At 53.7% G+C, this 15,738-nt stretch overlaps 2 protein-coding genes across 8 annotated transcripts in view; one reads left to right on the top strand and one right to left on the bottom strand.

The window, feature by feature from the left end:
- The first annotated feature begins 434 nt into the window (after nt 1-434).
- YDJC (YdjC chitooligosaccharide deacetylase homolog) lies at nt 435-11,816 on the top strand. Of its 7 annotated transcripts, none has more exons than XM_007130617.3 (5): nt 435-601; nt 689-848; nt 1,045-1,144; nt 1,222-1,399; nt 1,585-6,896. In XM_007130617.3, the coding sequence occupies exons 1-5, from the start codon at nt 438-440 to the stop codon at nt 1,952-1,954; spliced, it is 972 nt and encodes a 323-aa protein (XP_007130679.1). In that variant the 5' UTR covers nt 435-437; the 3' UTR covers nt 1,955-6,896. The 7 variants fall into 7 exon arrangements, 5 of the variants coding, with proteins under 5 accessions (XP_007130679.1, XP_028336008.1, XP_028336007.1 ...); XR_008615929.1 differs by lacking the exon at nt 1,585-6,896 and adding exons at nt 7,459-8,017; nt 9,281-11,816 and having other exon boundaries at nt 438-601; nt 1,045-1,399; XR_003677189.1 differs by lacking the exon at nt 1,585-6,896 and adding exons at nt 7,459-8,017; nt 9,281-11,816 and having other exon boundaries at nt 438-601; nt 689-909; nt 1,045-1,399.
- Nucleotides 7,003-15,738, bottom strand: part of UBE2L3 (ubiquitin conjugating enzyme E2 L3) — a 33,991-nt gene continuing 25,255 nt past the window's right edge. Inside the window, exons 3-4 of the mRNA XM_028480210.2 lie at nt 11,824-12,010; nt 7,003-7,362 (exon numbers count right to left, since the gene is read on the bottom strand). Coding sequence (XP_028336011.1) covers nt 7,208-7,362; nt 11,824-12,010 — 342 coding nt within the window. The 3' untranslated portion in view covers nt 7,003-7,207. The remainder of the gene's footprint in view (nt 7,363-11,823; nt 12,011-15,738) is intronic.

The raw sequence follows: 15,738 nt of genomic DNA, 5'->3' as shown, positions 1-15,738 counted from the left end.
AGATAACACTGATGTGATCATTGTCTTCTCAAAACAACACAAAAAGTTTTGTGGTGAAGGAGCAGAAAACTTGGGTGTATTTATTTGCTTAGAGAAAATACCGGAAGACAGTACCCGGAAAGTGAAAGGTGGTGATCTTGGGGGAGGATAAGAGACTTTTTTTCTTCAGGTTTATTTTTCCGTTTTTCATATTAAACATTTCTGCAGTCACTGCAAGTTTCGCGTTGCCATAAACCGGGCCGCGGTCCGGGTGGGGCGGGGCACTTTGGGTGGCTGGCGGTAGCAGGGATCCCCGGAACCAGCAGGTGGCGAGAACAAAGGCCAAAGCGCGGGCGCGCCGGGCGCGTGCGTCGGGGCGGGGCCTCGGGACGCGTCTGGGGCGGGGCCTGGACTGTCCGGCCCTAGCCCCACGGGCCCGAACAGCTGGTGGAGGGACCATGGCCCGGCCCCGTGTGCGGCTGGTGGTTACGGCAGATGACTTTGGTTACTGCCCGCGGCGCGATGAGGGCATCGTAGAAGCCTTCCTGGCGGGGGCTGTGACCAGCGTGTCCCTGCTGGTCAACGGCGCGGCCTCCGAGAGCGCGGCTGAGCTGGCCCGCAGGTGAGCAGCGGCCCCCTGCAGGGTCCGGGCGGGCTTGGGGGCCGCCGCCCCGCGCCTCCGGTGCTCCCGCTCGCGCTCCGCCCGCAGGCACCGAATCCCCACGGGCCTCCACGCCAACCTATCCGAGGGCCGCCCCGTGGGCCCGGCCCGCCACGGCGCCTCGTCGCTGCTAGGCTCCGAAGGCTTCTTCCTCGGCAAGATGGGATTCCGGGAGGCGGTGGCGGCTGGAGAGGTAGTCTTGCCCCAGGTGCGGAAGTGCGGCTTCAGGAAGATGCTCGTGGTGACTCCCCCAGAACTCCGCCCCGAGGGTACCGTGCGCAGAATTGGGCTCTGGATGCCTTCCTGGTTCAAACACAGGGGCGATCACAGGGGACCACATGGATGGGGTCCTTCTGGGTAGCTGCTTCCGAACGTTCTATGTGCCGATCATCTTCTTACTTCAGGTTCGAGGAGAGCTGGAGGCCCAGCTGAGCCGTTTCCGGGAATTACTGGGCAGGGACCCTACTCACGTGGACGGGCACCAGCACGTGCACGTGCTCCCAGGTGCGTGGGTTGGTGCTCCCAGGTCTGGGTGGGGGGGGTGCTGCACGTGCCTCTCCCTGACTCTGCCCCGCCCGCAGGAGTGTGCCAGGTGTTCGCCGAGGCGCTGCAGGCCTGCGGGGTGCGCTTCACTAGGCTGCCGATGGAGCGCGGGGTGGGCGGCTGCACATGGCTCGAGGCCCCAGCGCGCGCCTTCGCCTGCGCGGTGGAGCAAGACGCCCGCGCCGCCATGGGCCCCTTTGCCCGCCACGGCCTGCGGTAAGGCACCCTGCCCCCTGCCGGGCGCAGGTCCCAGTGTGTCCAGCTGGCCGTTCACCTTGGCCAGCTGTGTCTGTTTCTCATCCTCGACCGGTGTTGTCCCCACCCCAGATCCGTCCCGCCCCCGGCCTACCCCTGCCCATTGCGGCCCTGCAGTACTGCCGCTGATGCCCCGGCATCTACAGGTGGACCGATGTCTTCGTGGGCCTGAGCACCTGCGGCCGGCACATGTCTGCTCACCACGTGTCAGGGGCACTGGCTAGGGCCCTGGAGGGTATACCCACTGGACGCGCAGTGACAGCCGAGCTGATGGCACACCCCGGCTATCCGAGTGTGCCTCCAGCTGGGGGCAGCAGTGAGGGTCCTGATGCCTTTTCCTGCTCCTGGGAGCGCCTACACGAGCTGCGTGTCCTCACGGCACCGGTGCTGTGGGCTCAGCTTGCCCAGGACGGCGTGCAGCTCTGCGCCCTCCACGAGCTAGACTCCAAGAGGCCCGGAGAGGGGACCCCCAGCGAAGCCACTCTGGAAACCTTTCTGGAGCCCTCCCCACTGTGACCCTGGCAGACAGCCAAGCATTAACGTCCCTTGGTGCCCAGGAAGGGAACTGGGTCCCAGAGCAGGCTGTGACTTCCTGGGCTGGATGCTGCCACCTCTGTGCTCAGGTCCTCATGGTTCAGAGTGGCGGCAGAGCTTCTGCAAGCCCTCTGGCTGCAGGTGGCAGCCGTGACCTCTGGGCCTGGGGCCTACCAAGCATTGGGGGGGTGGGGGGGGCTGTGTAAGCATCACAGTGCTGTGTAAGCATCTTCCTTGTTTGGGTGCACGGGGCAGAGATGGCTGTATTAATAAAGTAATGTGTCCTGTAAACTTGGGTGTTTATAGACTGTGCCCGGGAAACCTTCCCAGACACAAGAAGGACACGAAACTCCTTCGGGGCCCACCGAGGTCACTGTTCCAGAAAAGATCTGCAGTGCCTCCACCTTTGGCGCTGCTTATGCTTAGGCTCTTTTCATTCTTTTCTTTTGGTGGGGGTGGGTAGGAGGAGGGGAGTGAGGGGTTGGAAGAATGTCTCACTAGGCTACTTTTTGGGAGGCATATTATAATCTCAATTTTGACTTTAAAGACATGACCTTTTCGAAGTAAGCAGCCCTTTGCCATCCTAGCGGATGGGTCTGAGGAGGTCCTGCAAACTTGCAGGAGTGTGTTTACGTTTTTCCAGGAGGGATGGTCTTCTACGGAAATGGCACCCCTGGTGATGTGTAGATGCCCTGTGACCGGGGCTCCTGTGGCCTGGATCAGGGCAATGCCGGGAGCAGATGGAAACCCATGTGGTCCTTCTTATCTCATGTGATCTCACATCATAGTGCCTGTGTGCAGGCACCGGTGCCCCCATTTTGCAGACCTAGAGATGGGAGCGGGGGAGCAGAGCTGTGAAGCTGCCTGTTCATTTACTCAACATGCACTGGGCCTTAATCTGTACCAAGCATGGAACCAGGGCCAAAAGAGTTCTGCACTTTCTAAAGGGGTGAGGGTAGGGCCCCATCCCCTTGACTGGTGGCTTCAGCCCCCTTTCTGGCTCCATCCTCTACCCCTACCCTTCCTCTGACCTTGACTTCTCCAGTCGCAGGCCCTTTCCTCCCCCATTTCATCCAGGGCTGTGAACTGGAATGGCTGTGAGTGTGGCCCTGGCCTCCTCGCCCCGGCCCGCTGGGGTCTGGCCGTGCTTCCACAGGCTGCTGGCTGGAGCTGGGCAGCAAGCACAGAGGCACCTCCCTCAAGGCAGGTCTGTTGTTCTGAGAGGAGGGGCTGGCTGTATGGCTCTGGGGCCCAGGAGAGAGGTGTGGGTGACAAGGGAGAAACTGGGGGGTCTGCACAGATGCTGGAGGAAGCTGTGGGAGTGGCCACTGTCACCCAGGGAGCCAGAGAGGGAGCAGCAGAGATGAGGGCCCAGACCATCCCTAGGCCATGGGCACTAAAGAACAGAGAGAAGGGGACAAGAAGGCAGAGGGCCCATTTCGAGGCTGGCCACTGGCATCCCACCAGGGAGATGGGGTATTTTTCGCATAAAACCTGCTGTGCCCAGGACGGCCCAGGCTAGGGGTTTAGTGTTAGCCACCAATTCATCAGGCATGGAGGATCTGCTCCATGCCAGGCCGGGGCTGGGAGCTGGGACACAGCCTGCAAGGAGCTCACAGTCTGGTACACACACGGGGGCAGTCATGTGACCGGGCTGCAGTGGGGGGTGGGAATACACAGCAAAGCATGGGGACAAAGCCTCTGTGATGTGGAGACTTCCACTCTGGTGACAGCCTGCACGGCACCCCCAGACCAGGCTGCCAGCACCCAGGAAACAGCCGTCTACCAAGTGCGGCCTGGGCCAGGCACCATGCCGTGCAAGATCCGACCTTCCGCTCTGCTCCTGGGGCAGGTGTGCCGTTCCCCCTCATGCATGAAGGAAGCAGGCGAGGAGGAGCCAGTGCAGACTGGCAGGAGGACTGAGGCTCAGGTGCAGCCCTGCAGGGTGCAGCATGGACATGCTGCCAAGGGAAGACAGCGAGAGCAGGGCTGAGGCCACCCCCTGTGGACTTGGCACTGGGAAGTCCAGGGCCCTGGCCAGAGGAGCCGCAAGGGGCAGGAGGGCGCCAGAAGCCAGGCCAAGGTGATGCAGTCATTGCGTATCTTGAGCTGAACAATGAACAGAGTGAAGAAGGCGAGAGGACGGTGGCCACCGAATGGAGGGAGTTGAGAGGGTCTCACAGGCTTTGGGGAGGGTCTGTGGCTGTGTCTGGGCTCAAAAGGAGCCAGTCATGGGAGGCAAGGGCACTGGAGCCAGGCTGTAACAGCACAGGCCAGGGGCCCTTGACCGAGTCACTTTCCTCCTCTGTGAAAGCAGGGTAATGGTGCCCACGGGTCTGTCATGAGGACAGTGCTAGGACAAGCAGAGTCCCCACTGATGATCAAGGCAGGCCCGCAGCCTCCTTGCTTTCTGGTGCCCCAGAAACTTGCCCCAGGAAGTTCCCTCCTGGACTGCAGACCTAGCTGTCAGGGTCTCAGTTAGTGTCAGACTCCAAGCAGGGGACTCAGCTGACAATAAGTGTCAGGGCCTTGGCTGGCCTGGTGCTGAGTCAGCACTAGGGCTGCAGTCACAGTCAGGAGACTCAGGAGGTGGGTAAGGGCTGGAGCTATTCAAGGAAGTGGCCCAGCCCCTCCCTCGGGCACACCCTCACCAGCTCCCTGACCTTCTTCCAGACAGCACCCTCCTCAGGGCCCCAGTCTGCTCCTCCGTTAAATGTGGTTGAGGTGACACGTATACAGAGGTCACTCTCCCCTCCCCAGACACCCAAGGGTGTCTCTGCAGCCCTTTCTGCTTCCCTCAGCATGGCCAGAACACCTCTGTGCACCTCTCCTGGAGGCCAGGCGTGGGGAGAAAGCCAGAAGAACCAGCCCAAGACCCCAGGCCACTGGCACTGCCCACCCCCAGTAAGGAAGAGACCCACACGACCAGACGAGTGTCCGAGAGCATTTTTATTAAGGGCAGCAGAGTAGATCGCAGCATCTTAGAAAGCCTAGTCCCCTCCATAGGGGGAGGGGCAGGGGGACCAGGCAGGAGCGTGAATTCCCACGGGGCCCATCGGAGGTGTGGTGATCACAGCCCTCCCCTGCTCTGGGGGATCCAGCTGTCTGGCCCCGGAGCAGCAAGGCTGCCTGCTGGCGCGCTTCATGCCTGCCCGAGGGCTCGGGGAGTGCCCGCTGGTGGAGCAGGAGCCCAGCCGGAGGGAGGGACCGCCCACCACCCCGCTCTCGGAGGCCAGGCCCCTGCTGATGGGCAAACCCCGGCTGTGATGCCAGAGGATGCAAGTCCCTGAGGGGCCGCCGGCTTCGACCATGGTGGACGTCCTCCTGGTGGTGAGCAGAGAAGGGAGGGGGCGATGGGCGGGCAGAGCTACACTGGTAGAAATACGAAGCAATGGGAAAGTTTCCAGGAATGGCAATATTTCTGGATTCAGAGAAGCGACGAGAACAAATGGTGGCTTATCTGGATAGCTTCTGACAGAATTTGGCATTTTATTACAAATCTGCATGTGAGTGAAATAAAGTCCATCATCGCCTTTCTGCTAATGAAGAGACAGATGTCGGTGTGCTGGCCGGCGCCCTCACCAGCCCGGGCGCACAGGAGGCTCCAGAACGTGCCTCTTGCGTACCTGGGACTAAAGAAGTTGCGTTCATGAGACCCGCCGCAGGCTGCACGTATGCGGCCTCACCCACCATCACCCCACCTCTGCACACAAGCCACCTCAGGTCTGCAAGCCTGGAAAGACCTCAAGTTATGGAACTAAAATTAAAACAGAAAGCCAAGTTTAAGTCATCTTCTCCACAGGATCTAGCCCCTGGAGTGCCCAGAAGGGAAGCCACCAGTGACAGAAGTGGAGGTGGTGACACACAGTGCTTGGACCACTGGCTTCCACTAGGTGTCAGTGACAAGGTCTCTACTACTTCAGGGACAGTCCCACTTGCTTTGAAAAGACATTAACATTCAAATCCTTACAAGTTCATCTGATGATAAATTCTAAGGTCAATTTTTATTTCTACAAAAAAAGGCAGTCAAAACAATATAAAACATGTAAAGGATATTACTGAGTGAGCTTCACGTGGAGCCTGACTCCGCGAAGGCCATGAGTCCAGAGGGAGGGGGAGGCTGTCCTGTTCCTGGGCTGGGCCGTCTGGATGCTCCAGAGGAAGGGCCAGTGGGGTGCCGGCGACCCCAGGCTGGTGCCGGTGACAGAGGAGTCTGCCAGAGGGTCAAACGTGCTGAGGAAGGGCCGCAGTGGGGCTGCTGCACTGAGGACGCAGAGGGTGAGCTCTGAGCTACGTCGGCTGGACACGTCGGTGACAGGTGAGCGTGGAATTTCAAGTAGACACTCCGGCTTTAGCACTGTCCGCAGGGACCTGGACATCTTCTAGAACAGCTGCAGGGAGGAGTGGCAACCTGTGGCCTCGGGAGCCTCTCTGGTGAAAAATTCCTCCCACAAGTGCACCGTGCTCTGGCTGGCACACCCCTGGGGGCTGCCACAGACCTGGTGCTGGGGGGTCTCCTTAAGCAGGCCGGCCCAGGTGGAGTTCATCATGACGTGGACAGCAGGGTTTGCCAATCTGGTCAGCATTACTGGGGTAACATTAGCCAGAGTTTTACAGCAGAGCTAGGCCTCCCTTTCCACAGCTTTGTTTTTGGGAGGGGGTGGGAGGGGAGATGGTTGTTTGCTTGTTTTTTAATTTTTTTAAAAGGATATTATAAATCAGAGTCAAGAGAATCTTAACCGACTCCCACACCAGGCCGTGCGCCAAGAAGGGGAGCAGAGGAGCCGAAAAGGCCTCCACTGCCCCTCCCGGCGGGAGGCGGGGCCTGGGTTTGGGGAAGTGAGTGAAAAACAAACTAAATGCAAGAAAGTGGGAGTCGCAAGGGCAGGGGAAGAGGGGAACCACAACTTTTTTTTAACCTTATGGGCTAAATGTAAATTGAAGATTTTGGATAAATTTGGACAGCAAAAGAAACACCATTCTTTTAAAGTAGACTGAAGCAGTGATTTTTAAAACAAAGAAAGCAGAACTAGAACATCTTAAATTTTTAATCCTTTCTTTACAGGTCACCTAGACCACTTTTGATTAAGAAAACTGTAGAAAGTTAGTAACTGCCACAAGCAGACGCCAGGCGGTGGCACATGTCAATTTTCCATAGAGTCCCGCTTCGTGGGGTGTCTGAATGCACTGCTCGGCGTCTCTGCTCACACTTGCTGGAATCAATCGCGGCAGATTTTAGTCCACAGGTCGCTTTTCCCCATATTTCTTTGTAAACTCTTCAGCGTTCTTACAGAATTTTTTACGGTCCTTAGAGTATTCTTCAGCTAGGTCAGCCCGGAGCGGGTGCTCGGGCTGGGGGTCGTTCACCAGTGCTATGAGGGACTGGATGACTGCCAAGAAAAGGACAAGGCACCACTGGTTAGAAGGCCCTTGGAAGGGGCATGGCAAGAAACACAGCTCTGATTAAACATCTATATGCTTCTCAGACAGAGCGGCCTCCCATTCATGCAAAATTCTAACCACCAGCACTCAACCCATCATTCCCGTGATGAGAAGAAAGTAATGGAGGACAAACAGCCAGCGCTACAGTAGATAACTAACCGTACAGAGTGATGCGACGTCCTCGTCCTCCTCCTCCTCCAGGAAGCCTTCCTGTACTGACACGCTGGGGATGTCCCAGTCCCCAGTCACTTTCACCCCTCTCCTGAACTTTGGAGACCCAGGCCCAGCACTGACACCCCCACTCTCATGCAGGTGAAGCTTCTCCAGGGCAGGGACTGGGCAATGTGCCCAGCACTACACTCTGTTCAGGGTGTGTGACAGGCCTGCACCATGTAAATGGATAATGAGCCCACCCTGAAAGACCCCTAGCAGCTTCTGAACGGCCGAGAAAGGTTCACTCGACCACCCTGCATTAACCACTGGGAGGCTGCAGCCCTCATCAGCACTGCACGGTCCATTCCAGAGGTGGAAGTCACACGGACGGCTCAGGGTGGATTCCACAATGCTCCCCCAAAGGGCAGTCAGGCCCAGATGTGCTAGACGGTGAGCCCTGGACAGGAGGGCCAGGAGGGAGTGGAAGGTGGGGGAGGGGGAAGTACGGAAGGTCCAGGAACCCCTGGCCTCCTCAGAAGTGGGGTGCATGCAGCCACCAGGCTTCCCATACACGTCCCCTGACTCCCCCCAACCCCCACCAGGACCAGCACCCCCACTGTCCTAGCAAAAAGGCCCCTCTCCTCTGGACTGCCGATGCCAGGTGCCTTTATGGGAGCCCACGCTCTTCACCCCAGCATCACAAGGAATGGGTTAAAAAAGCTTTTTGTTCCAATTTCTCCTTGTCTGTCACAAATCCACATGGAGCTTAAGTGATTATTTACTTAACATATTTCTTTAAATCACATCAAAAATATTTTTTAAAGGAAAGTTAACTATTAGTAACTCTTATGGAAAATCACTTTCACTTGCCATAAACTGAAGGCACGCATCCATAAACATGAAATAAGCACCTATGCTGCCTCCTTCCCGGCCAGAGGAAGCAACCACCGGAACAAACAGTCTTCCGAGTGGCTCTTTCTCAGCATCTCTGAGGCACCCCAGCCCACTGCACTCTAAGACTCTCCACACCACGCTCAGCCATGAGACTGCTGTTCTTAACTTTTGGGAAACCTGAACCACATTTGCCCTATAGCACATTTATAAGGTGGCTTCCCATCTTTTTCCAGGATTAGAAATGGTTCTGTAGCAGAGTTTACACTGATGAGTTTTCAAGTTTTCCTCCATTATGGAGACTCAGGCTGTCTGCTTCTCACTATGATCATCTTAATACCTAATGTATTAGCATCAAATACATTCATCGTTAAGATGTGCTTTTCAAAAGATAATTCACTTTGCAAATTTGCAGTTTGTCTAATTCTTTTCGGAGAACTTGCTTTAAATATTTTCAAGTTAACTTAGTAGTTCTGATGAGTGCTTCATTCTTTCTCTACTCCTGTGGGAGCTAAACTGTAAGAAAACCCAGGTGAGCTCGTTTGTTTCCACAGTGAGAACACTGACAGCTACGACGCTTTCCAAACCACAACCATGGCCCCATCCATCACTTGCACATACAGGGAGGGCACACTCATTATGTTTTACAAATGATCGAGCCCTGGCTTCTTGATCTCTTCCTTGACCCAAATGCTACTCAGAAGGATCTTTCCCCCTCCAAAATGTAGGGGCTTAAAAACATCAAAACTTACCTCCTTTCTCACTGTATATGATCAGAGACTAAAGTCTATAAAATTTCCTTGTTTTTGTTCTTTCTGACAGTTTGTGATGGAGGATGTAAACCGTTATCTGTAACTCGCCCCTTTTCATGGGGACCCAATGGGCTCCATTCTCACAGAGTAAAATGTGACCCCATACATGAAGGTATACAATGCAGTGGTCTTCCATGGATTGTGCTATAAAGGGTAAGTTTATTAATCTTATCCTGTTTATTGTATTTGAGTCCTCTTTCTAAAGTTTATCTACTTGGTTTGTTATAAGACAGCAAATGGGTATGGAGGGACTAAAACATTTGATTTATGAATCTGACTTTTCTGTTTATATAATTTTGCTGCTGTGTTGTTTGGTTCGTAAAGAGGTCAGTATTATACAGGCTTCCTTAATGACTGTTATTTCATATGGCGAATCTCTTTCACTACCAAACAAAGCCCTTGCTCTGTTGATAGATATGTACCAGAACCAGGCACACTGCTGAGGAAAACTCTGTTTTTACATCCCTTCTTCTGGTTATTGTTATTATTGCCAACTCCTACCACCTTTCTGTATGATACAGGTTTGCCTTGTTTCTTGACTTTTCTCCTATTTTTGCTCAATTTTTAATGCTTCTTTACTTTTTTTAAAAAAATTGAGATATAATTCACATACCAAAAAATAAACTCTGAGAATTATACAATTCAATTGTTTCTAGTGTATTCACAAAATCGTGTGACACCACCACTATCTAACTCCAGAACGTTTTCATCATCCCCAAAAGAATACCCACTCTCCTTAGTAATCACTTCCCAGACCCCTCCCCCAGCCCCAGACAAACACTAACCTCCTTTCTGACTATAGATCTGCCTATTCTGGACATTCCATATACTGTTGCTTCTCACTACTTGCAGTAGTTACCCACTAAAAAGTTGCTGTGAATGCTGAATTATAGTGAACCATGAGTGACCCCAGGAATGACCAGCTATAGAATCACCCAGCTGAGCCCAGTCAACCTACAGAATGAGAAATAATAAACTGTTGTTAATTTAAGCCACTAAGTTTTGAGATGGCTTGTAATACAGTAACAGGTAACTGAAACACGGGGGACACGGTGTCGAGTGCCAGGGACAACACTCCTGAAGTGTGTGAGGATAAGCTCAAGGCCATGCCGGACGAATCTACAGAATGATCTAGAGAGAAACCCTGTCTCCCATCACAAAATAGCAATTCTGCCCGGTACTGCATGTAGAACAGCACCGTGTTTAAGATAAAAGTTTTATCTTCAAAACCTAAGTCAACAAGTACAAAAGAATGAAAAACCTCTCTTAGGTTTATCTGACTATTTGAAAAAAGCACCCACAACCTGGAAAAGCAGAGCATGTTGGCTGCTCACCGAGACCTGAAGCTGAAAACAGGACCGGTGCTGCCACGGCCCTCTTGGGCAGCCTGCCCCATGAGAGGGGCAGAGCACAGGTACCTGTGCCCAATTCTCAGGTGAGGGAGGAGACCCGTAACTCTCTGCGGTCTGGCCGCCTGAGCAAATGCAGCAACTGCAGGCTCCCACACAGAGCTAGGAGTCTGTGTGCTTAAGAACAACTCTGTCAATCTTTTACAGACATCAGCTTGTGCACGACCAAGCACCAAGCCCCCTGGAGACCCCTCCACTGTGACTCCACGCTTGGTACCCACTGCTTTCTGCTGCTCAGCTGTGGGAGCCTGGTGGATGCCTTTCATGGTTACTGTTTCAGTAAGTCTTTCAGGGGTTCCACTGGAAAATGACTGTTTATATCAGTCACCAAAACAAACAAACAAACAAACAAACAACAACACCTGCAGCCTCTCAAATTCCAGCCTCATCCATTCTCCTTAATCTAAAAAGACCATAAGTGGTTCAGGGAGTTACTTACAAGAAAGCCACCAAAAATATGAGGTTAGGATTGCAAAAGAAAATTCTAGAATTAAGAATAAAAACTAGACACAGTCTATAACAAAGTTTAGTCACCTGCAGGGGAAAAGAGGGGGGCGACCACAGTAGTGAATCAAGTACTTTTCCCAGAAAAATGAGGGCACCCAGACCCAGGGACACACAGGGAGTTCCAGGACCGCTAAGGCTGACTGTGTACTTTCATGTGGGCACACTCCCCTCAAGTCTGGCCGTGCCCTCCCAAGACACCCCAGTGAGCCCCAGCATCCTGTGGCCTGCCACGTGGCTCTGGCTCAAGCCCGCAGGCCCTCAACACCCTCCCTACCCCCTTCCAGTCTGAGTCCACGTGCTAACTGCTGTGTAAGGCCACTTGCCCCCCCAGGCAGCCCACAATCCTCACGAACACTCCCAGGGACAGGGTCACACCCCTCCCTGTACTGGGAGCAAGCGCTGGGCTGGTCTGTCTGCGCGGGTCCCCCTTGGGCTGCGAGCACAAGAACACCTGCGTGAGTTGAAGCTCAGCTGAGATGCGCCAAGCCCATGGGACAGCGGGACCACAGCAGCCTTCTGTGGACACAGTGGTCAGTGCTATAGGATTTCTCTGGACTCCGTGCGACGTGGTGTCAGAAGGGACCTAGAAGGCCCTGCCCGCAGCAGTGTCCCCAGAAGACACGAGGAGACGCCTTACCTTGGTCAGTTTTGGTTGCTGGCTTCCAGTTTTCAGCACTAATTACCGGCAGACAGACCTGCCCCTTTTCGTCAATGTTCGGGTGATAGATCTTCGTTTTAAATGTGATCTTCGGTGGTTTGAATGGGTACTCTGCTGGAAAGTTGATTTCAATTCTGAAGGCCCCTTTATCATATGGAGGGTTGTCCTGGAGGGAAAGGAAAGAGGGCGGAGTGAACCTGTAGCTGAGACAGGAATGTTCTAATTGTTCACTGGAAAAATTAATTTGTTTCAAGAGGTTGTATCAACTGAAGCCTTGTCACCTTCAGGGGAACAATCAATCTGTATTTCTAGAGCAACATGTCTGCTAAACTGTGAAAGGGTCTGAGATGGATGCCCTGGCCTCTTTACCTTTTTTTTTTTTTTTAATAATGGACTTTATTTTTTTTGAGTAGTTTTAGGTTTACAGCAAAACTGAGAGGAAAGTACAGAACTCCTACACACACACAGCCTCCCCCACCAGAGTGGTACACGTGTTACAGGTGATGGACCGACACCAACACATCATCCCCCACAGTCCACAAGTCTACAGCAGGGCTCACTCTTGGTGCTGGACATTGAATTGGTTTTATAAAGTATTATACCCTATGGTTGGAATCATGCAGTATGCAGCCCTTTCAGACTGGCTTCTTTCACTTAGTAATATGCATTTAAGGTTCCTTTGTGGCTTGTTAGATCACTTCTTTTTGTCACTGAATATTAATCCATTGTCTCGATGTAGTTTATCCATTCACTTCCTGAAGGTCAGCTTGGTTGCTTTTGGCAATTATGAATAAAGCTGCTATCCACATCCGTGTGCAGGTTTCTTTGTGGACATATATTTTCATCTCCTTTGGGTAAATACCAAGGAGCACGATTGTAGGTTAAGGGTATGCTTAGTTTTGTAAAAAATCACCAATCTATCTTCCAAAGTGGTTGCACCGTTCTGCATTCCCACCAGCACTGATGAGAGTTCCTGTTGCTCCACATCCTCGCCAGCATTTGGTGGTGTCAGCATTCTGGATTTCCACCAATCTGACAGGTGTGTAGTTGTATCCTGTAGTTTTAATTTGCAATTCCTTAATGATATGGTGTTGACTACCTTTTCATATGCTTATTTGCTATCTTTATGTCTTCTTTGGTAAGAAGTCTGTTCAGATTTTTGGTCCATTTTATTATTATTATTATTATTATTATTATTTAATTAATTAATTAATTAATTTATTTATTTATTTATTTATTTATGGCTGCGTTGGGTCTTCGTTGCTGCACGTGGGCTTTCTCTAGTTGCGGTGAGCGGGGGCTGTTCTTCTTTGCAGTGCACGGGCTTCTCTTGTTGCGGAGCACGGGCTCTAGGTGCATGGACTTCAGTAGTTGTGGCACATGGGCTTAGCTGCTCCGTGGCATGTGGGATCTTCCCATACCAGGGCTCGAACCCGTGTCCCTTGCATTGGCAGGCGTATTCTTAACCACTGTGCCACCAGGGAAGTCCCTGGCCCACTTTAAAATCAGGTTCTTTGTTTTCTTGTTATTGAGTTTTAAGAGTTCTTTGTATATTTGGGGTTAACAGCCCTTTTTCAGATAATGTCTTTTGCAAATCTCTTTATCTTTTCTGAAGGTATGAAGAGTTACATCAGGGGTAAATAACAACCCAACCCAGACCATACCAAGTGCTGAAAGGCCAAAGAGGTGGCCACAACTCCAGAATAAAGCCAGCACTCAGCTAGACGGCTGGCCCCTGAGGAGCTGAGCTGGCCCCTAGCTGGTCGCCAGGCAGGGCTAGAACCATGCCCCACCCCTGTGTCCTTAGGACCACTCAGAGATCTATCCCTCAGGGCCTGCACACTGATGGCCCAGGAGCCTCTGAGAGATGCCCCAAGAGAAAGAGGCCTGCCTCTCTCCAGCTCTGCCTCCACGTCCAGAGCTGAGCCAGCCCTCCAGTCTGCGGCCTCCCGGCCCCAGACTCCAGCTCTCTGGGGTCCCAACCCACTCAAAGGAGGCCCAGCTTCACTGAGTGCCCAGGAATGCACAACGCTGCCTCCTCAAGCCCCAGCGTAACGAGATATTCTCCAGCAAACAGGATTCCTCTGCTGGGGAGTGAGGCCGGCACACGCCAGGTCCCCACACTGTCCCCTGGTCTATCCCCACCCAAGAAGGGTAAAATTAGGGAAGGCTGAGGGGTGGGAGAGGCCTTCCCAGCAGAGAGGACTAACAACTAGGACGGCAGGGGCTTGGAGAGGACAGCATGGAGCAAGACAGGAGGCTGGGGCCGAGTTTAGGGGTCTGAACCACCCAATCGAGCAGCTGGATCCACGGTCAGAACATGAACCTACGGGAAGCGCGTCAGGAAGGTGGTGCCTCAGGGGCAGGTGAGGGAGGAGATGTCAACACCGCGGGTGCTCCACCTGCGTGAGGAGACAGACCCACGCACACCTGGAGGGAGTGGGCCATGGCTGGACCAGGAAATCATTTTCACCCCAACAAAACCTTCCCTAATCCCTTCTTTAGGGAACATAGAATTGTCTAGAACACTGTCCAGAAGTTAAAGTGGCAGCAGACTCCTCCCAGGCCTTGTCCTGACTGCTCACTACCTAGGAGAGCTAGACTCACCATTACCAACGAGCCCACGGGGACATGGAGATTTTGCTTCGGGGTTTTAAGAAGGGACCTGCTTCAGCCACGGAAAGAGCCTTCCTGGATGACCCTGGCTGCTGAGACCCACCAGATATGTTCGACCATCACCCAGGACTGACCAACTACCTGGGGCCCGCCGTGTGCTGGGCCCCGTGCCAAGAGCTGGAGACAAGGATGAGCCAGGCCAGCCAGGCGAGCCTGGGACATTCCCCAACGTATGTCATGTGGGGGTGACCCTGAGGTAGGAGCCACCCACGTTGCATGCTGCACACGGGCAAAAAGTCAGGAGAAGCAGCTCTCTCGCTACGGGAGACAGGACAGGCTGAACCTCTCGCCACCCAGGGAACGTGTCTTAACTCCTCGGAGACTCTGTCCCCGTCCAGGGCTCGGGGTGACCAAAGGAGTGGCTCCAAAACCCCAGGGATTTGTGTGGAAGGGGGTGTGCAAAAATTCAACACAGGACCTACCCTGTGGATAAAGGCCTAAGTGCCACACGTGAGTTTTCCACACATTAGAGCTAAACTTATTCTGTGGGAAGGCAGCTCAGAAACTAGAAGGTGCCTCAATGAGAAAACACGGCTTTGTGGTAGAAAAATAGTATTCAAAATTTCAGGAATTTGCCTCAGACGGTCCTCTCCACAAGCCATGGAGGGCTACCCGCAAGGACAGTGCAAACCTTGGCTCCCCCAGCCCCTCCCGGCTCTCACCCCACCCTCCCCAGGCACAAAGCCACTTTGGAGCAACTAAGACCAAGAGGAGGCTCCTCCAAACCCCTTGGGCCTTTCCCCCACGGGTCCACTCCTGGCCTGCAGGCAAGCCGGGTCTTTCCTCCCCAGGGCAACCTTCAGGAACCCCGAGACCCCAACGCAACCCACGCATCTCTTAATCCACTGAAGACCCAGAGTCCTTCCACCATCGTACATCAGTCACAGTTTTGTGTCACCGTTGTGGCAGCTCTCCCTGGGGCTCAGGGAGGACACCACACAGCTCTCTGGCAGCCACTCCCTGACCTGGACAGCAGCCACACCGAGTCCCCGTGGTGCATGCCCAGCTGGCAATCTGACACCACACGGGACTCATGGCTGGACTGATGTGGACACGCAGCTCCTAGATGGATCCACTGATGATTGACCACGTGTGTCGGCCGGTGGAGACCCCTCAGCAGTGTCCTTTCCACGGGGTAACCCTTCACCCACAAGGAACACAGCCTGGCCTGGCTGCCCTGAGGACGTCTACCCAGGCCTGGCCCAGACCTACCCTCAG

Source organism: Physeter macrocephalus, chromosome 19, assembly GCF_002837175.3.
Source record: "Physeter macrocephalus isolate SW-GA chromosome 19, ASM283717v5, whole genome shotgun sequence".
NCBI lineage: Eukaryota > Metazoa > Chordata > Mammalia > Artiodactyla > Physeteridae > Physeter > Physeter macrocephalus.
The sequence above is the reverse complement of the archived record's forward strand: the minus strand, read 5'-3'. Positions and strand labels throughout refer to the sequence as shown.

What these genes read in the sequence shown, in the direction of transcription:
- YDJC (XM_028480206.2), top strand. Translation starts at nt 438, where the DNA reads ATGGCCCGGCCCCGTGTGCGGCTGGTGGTTACGGCAGATGACTTTGGT. An exon ending in CCCAGAACTCCGCCCCGAGG is followed by an intron (nt 910 to 1,044) that starts GTACCGTGCGCA and finishes TTCTTACTTCAG; the next exon opens with GTTCGAGGAGAGCTGGAGGC. An exon ending in TTTGCCCGCCACGGCCTGCG is followed by an intron (nt 1,400 to 1,584) that starts GTAAGGCACCCT and finishes CGGCATCTACAG; the next exon opens with GTGGACCGATGTCTTCGTGG.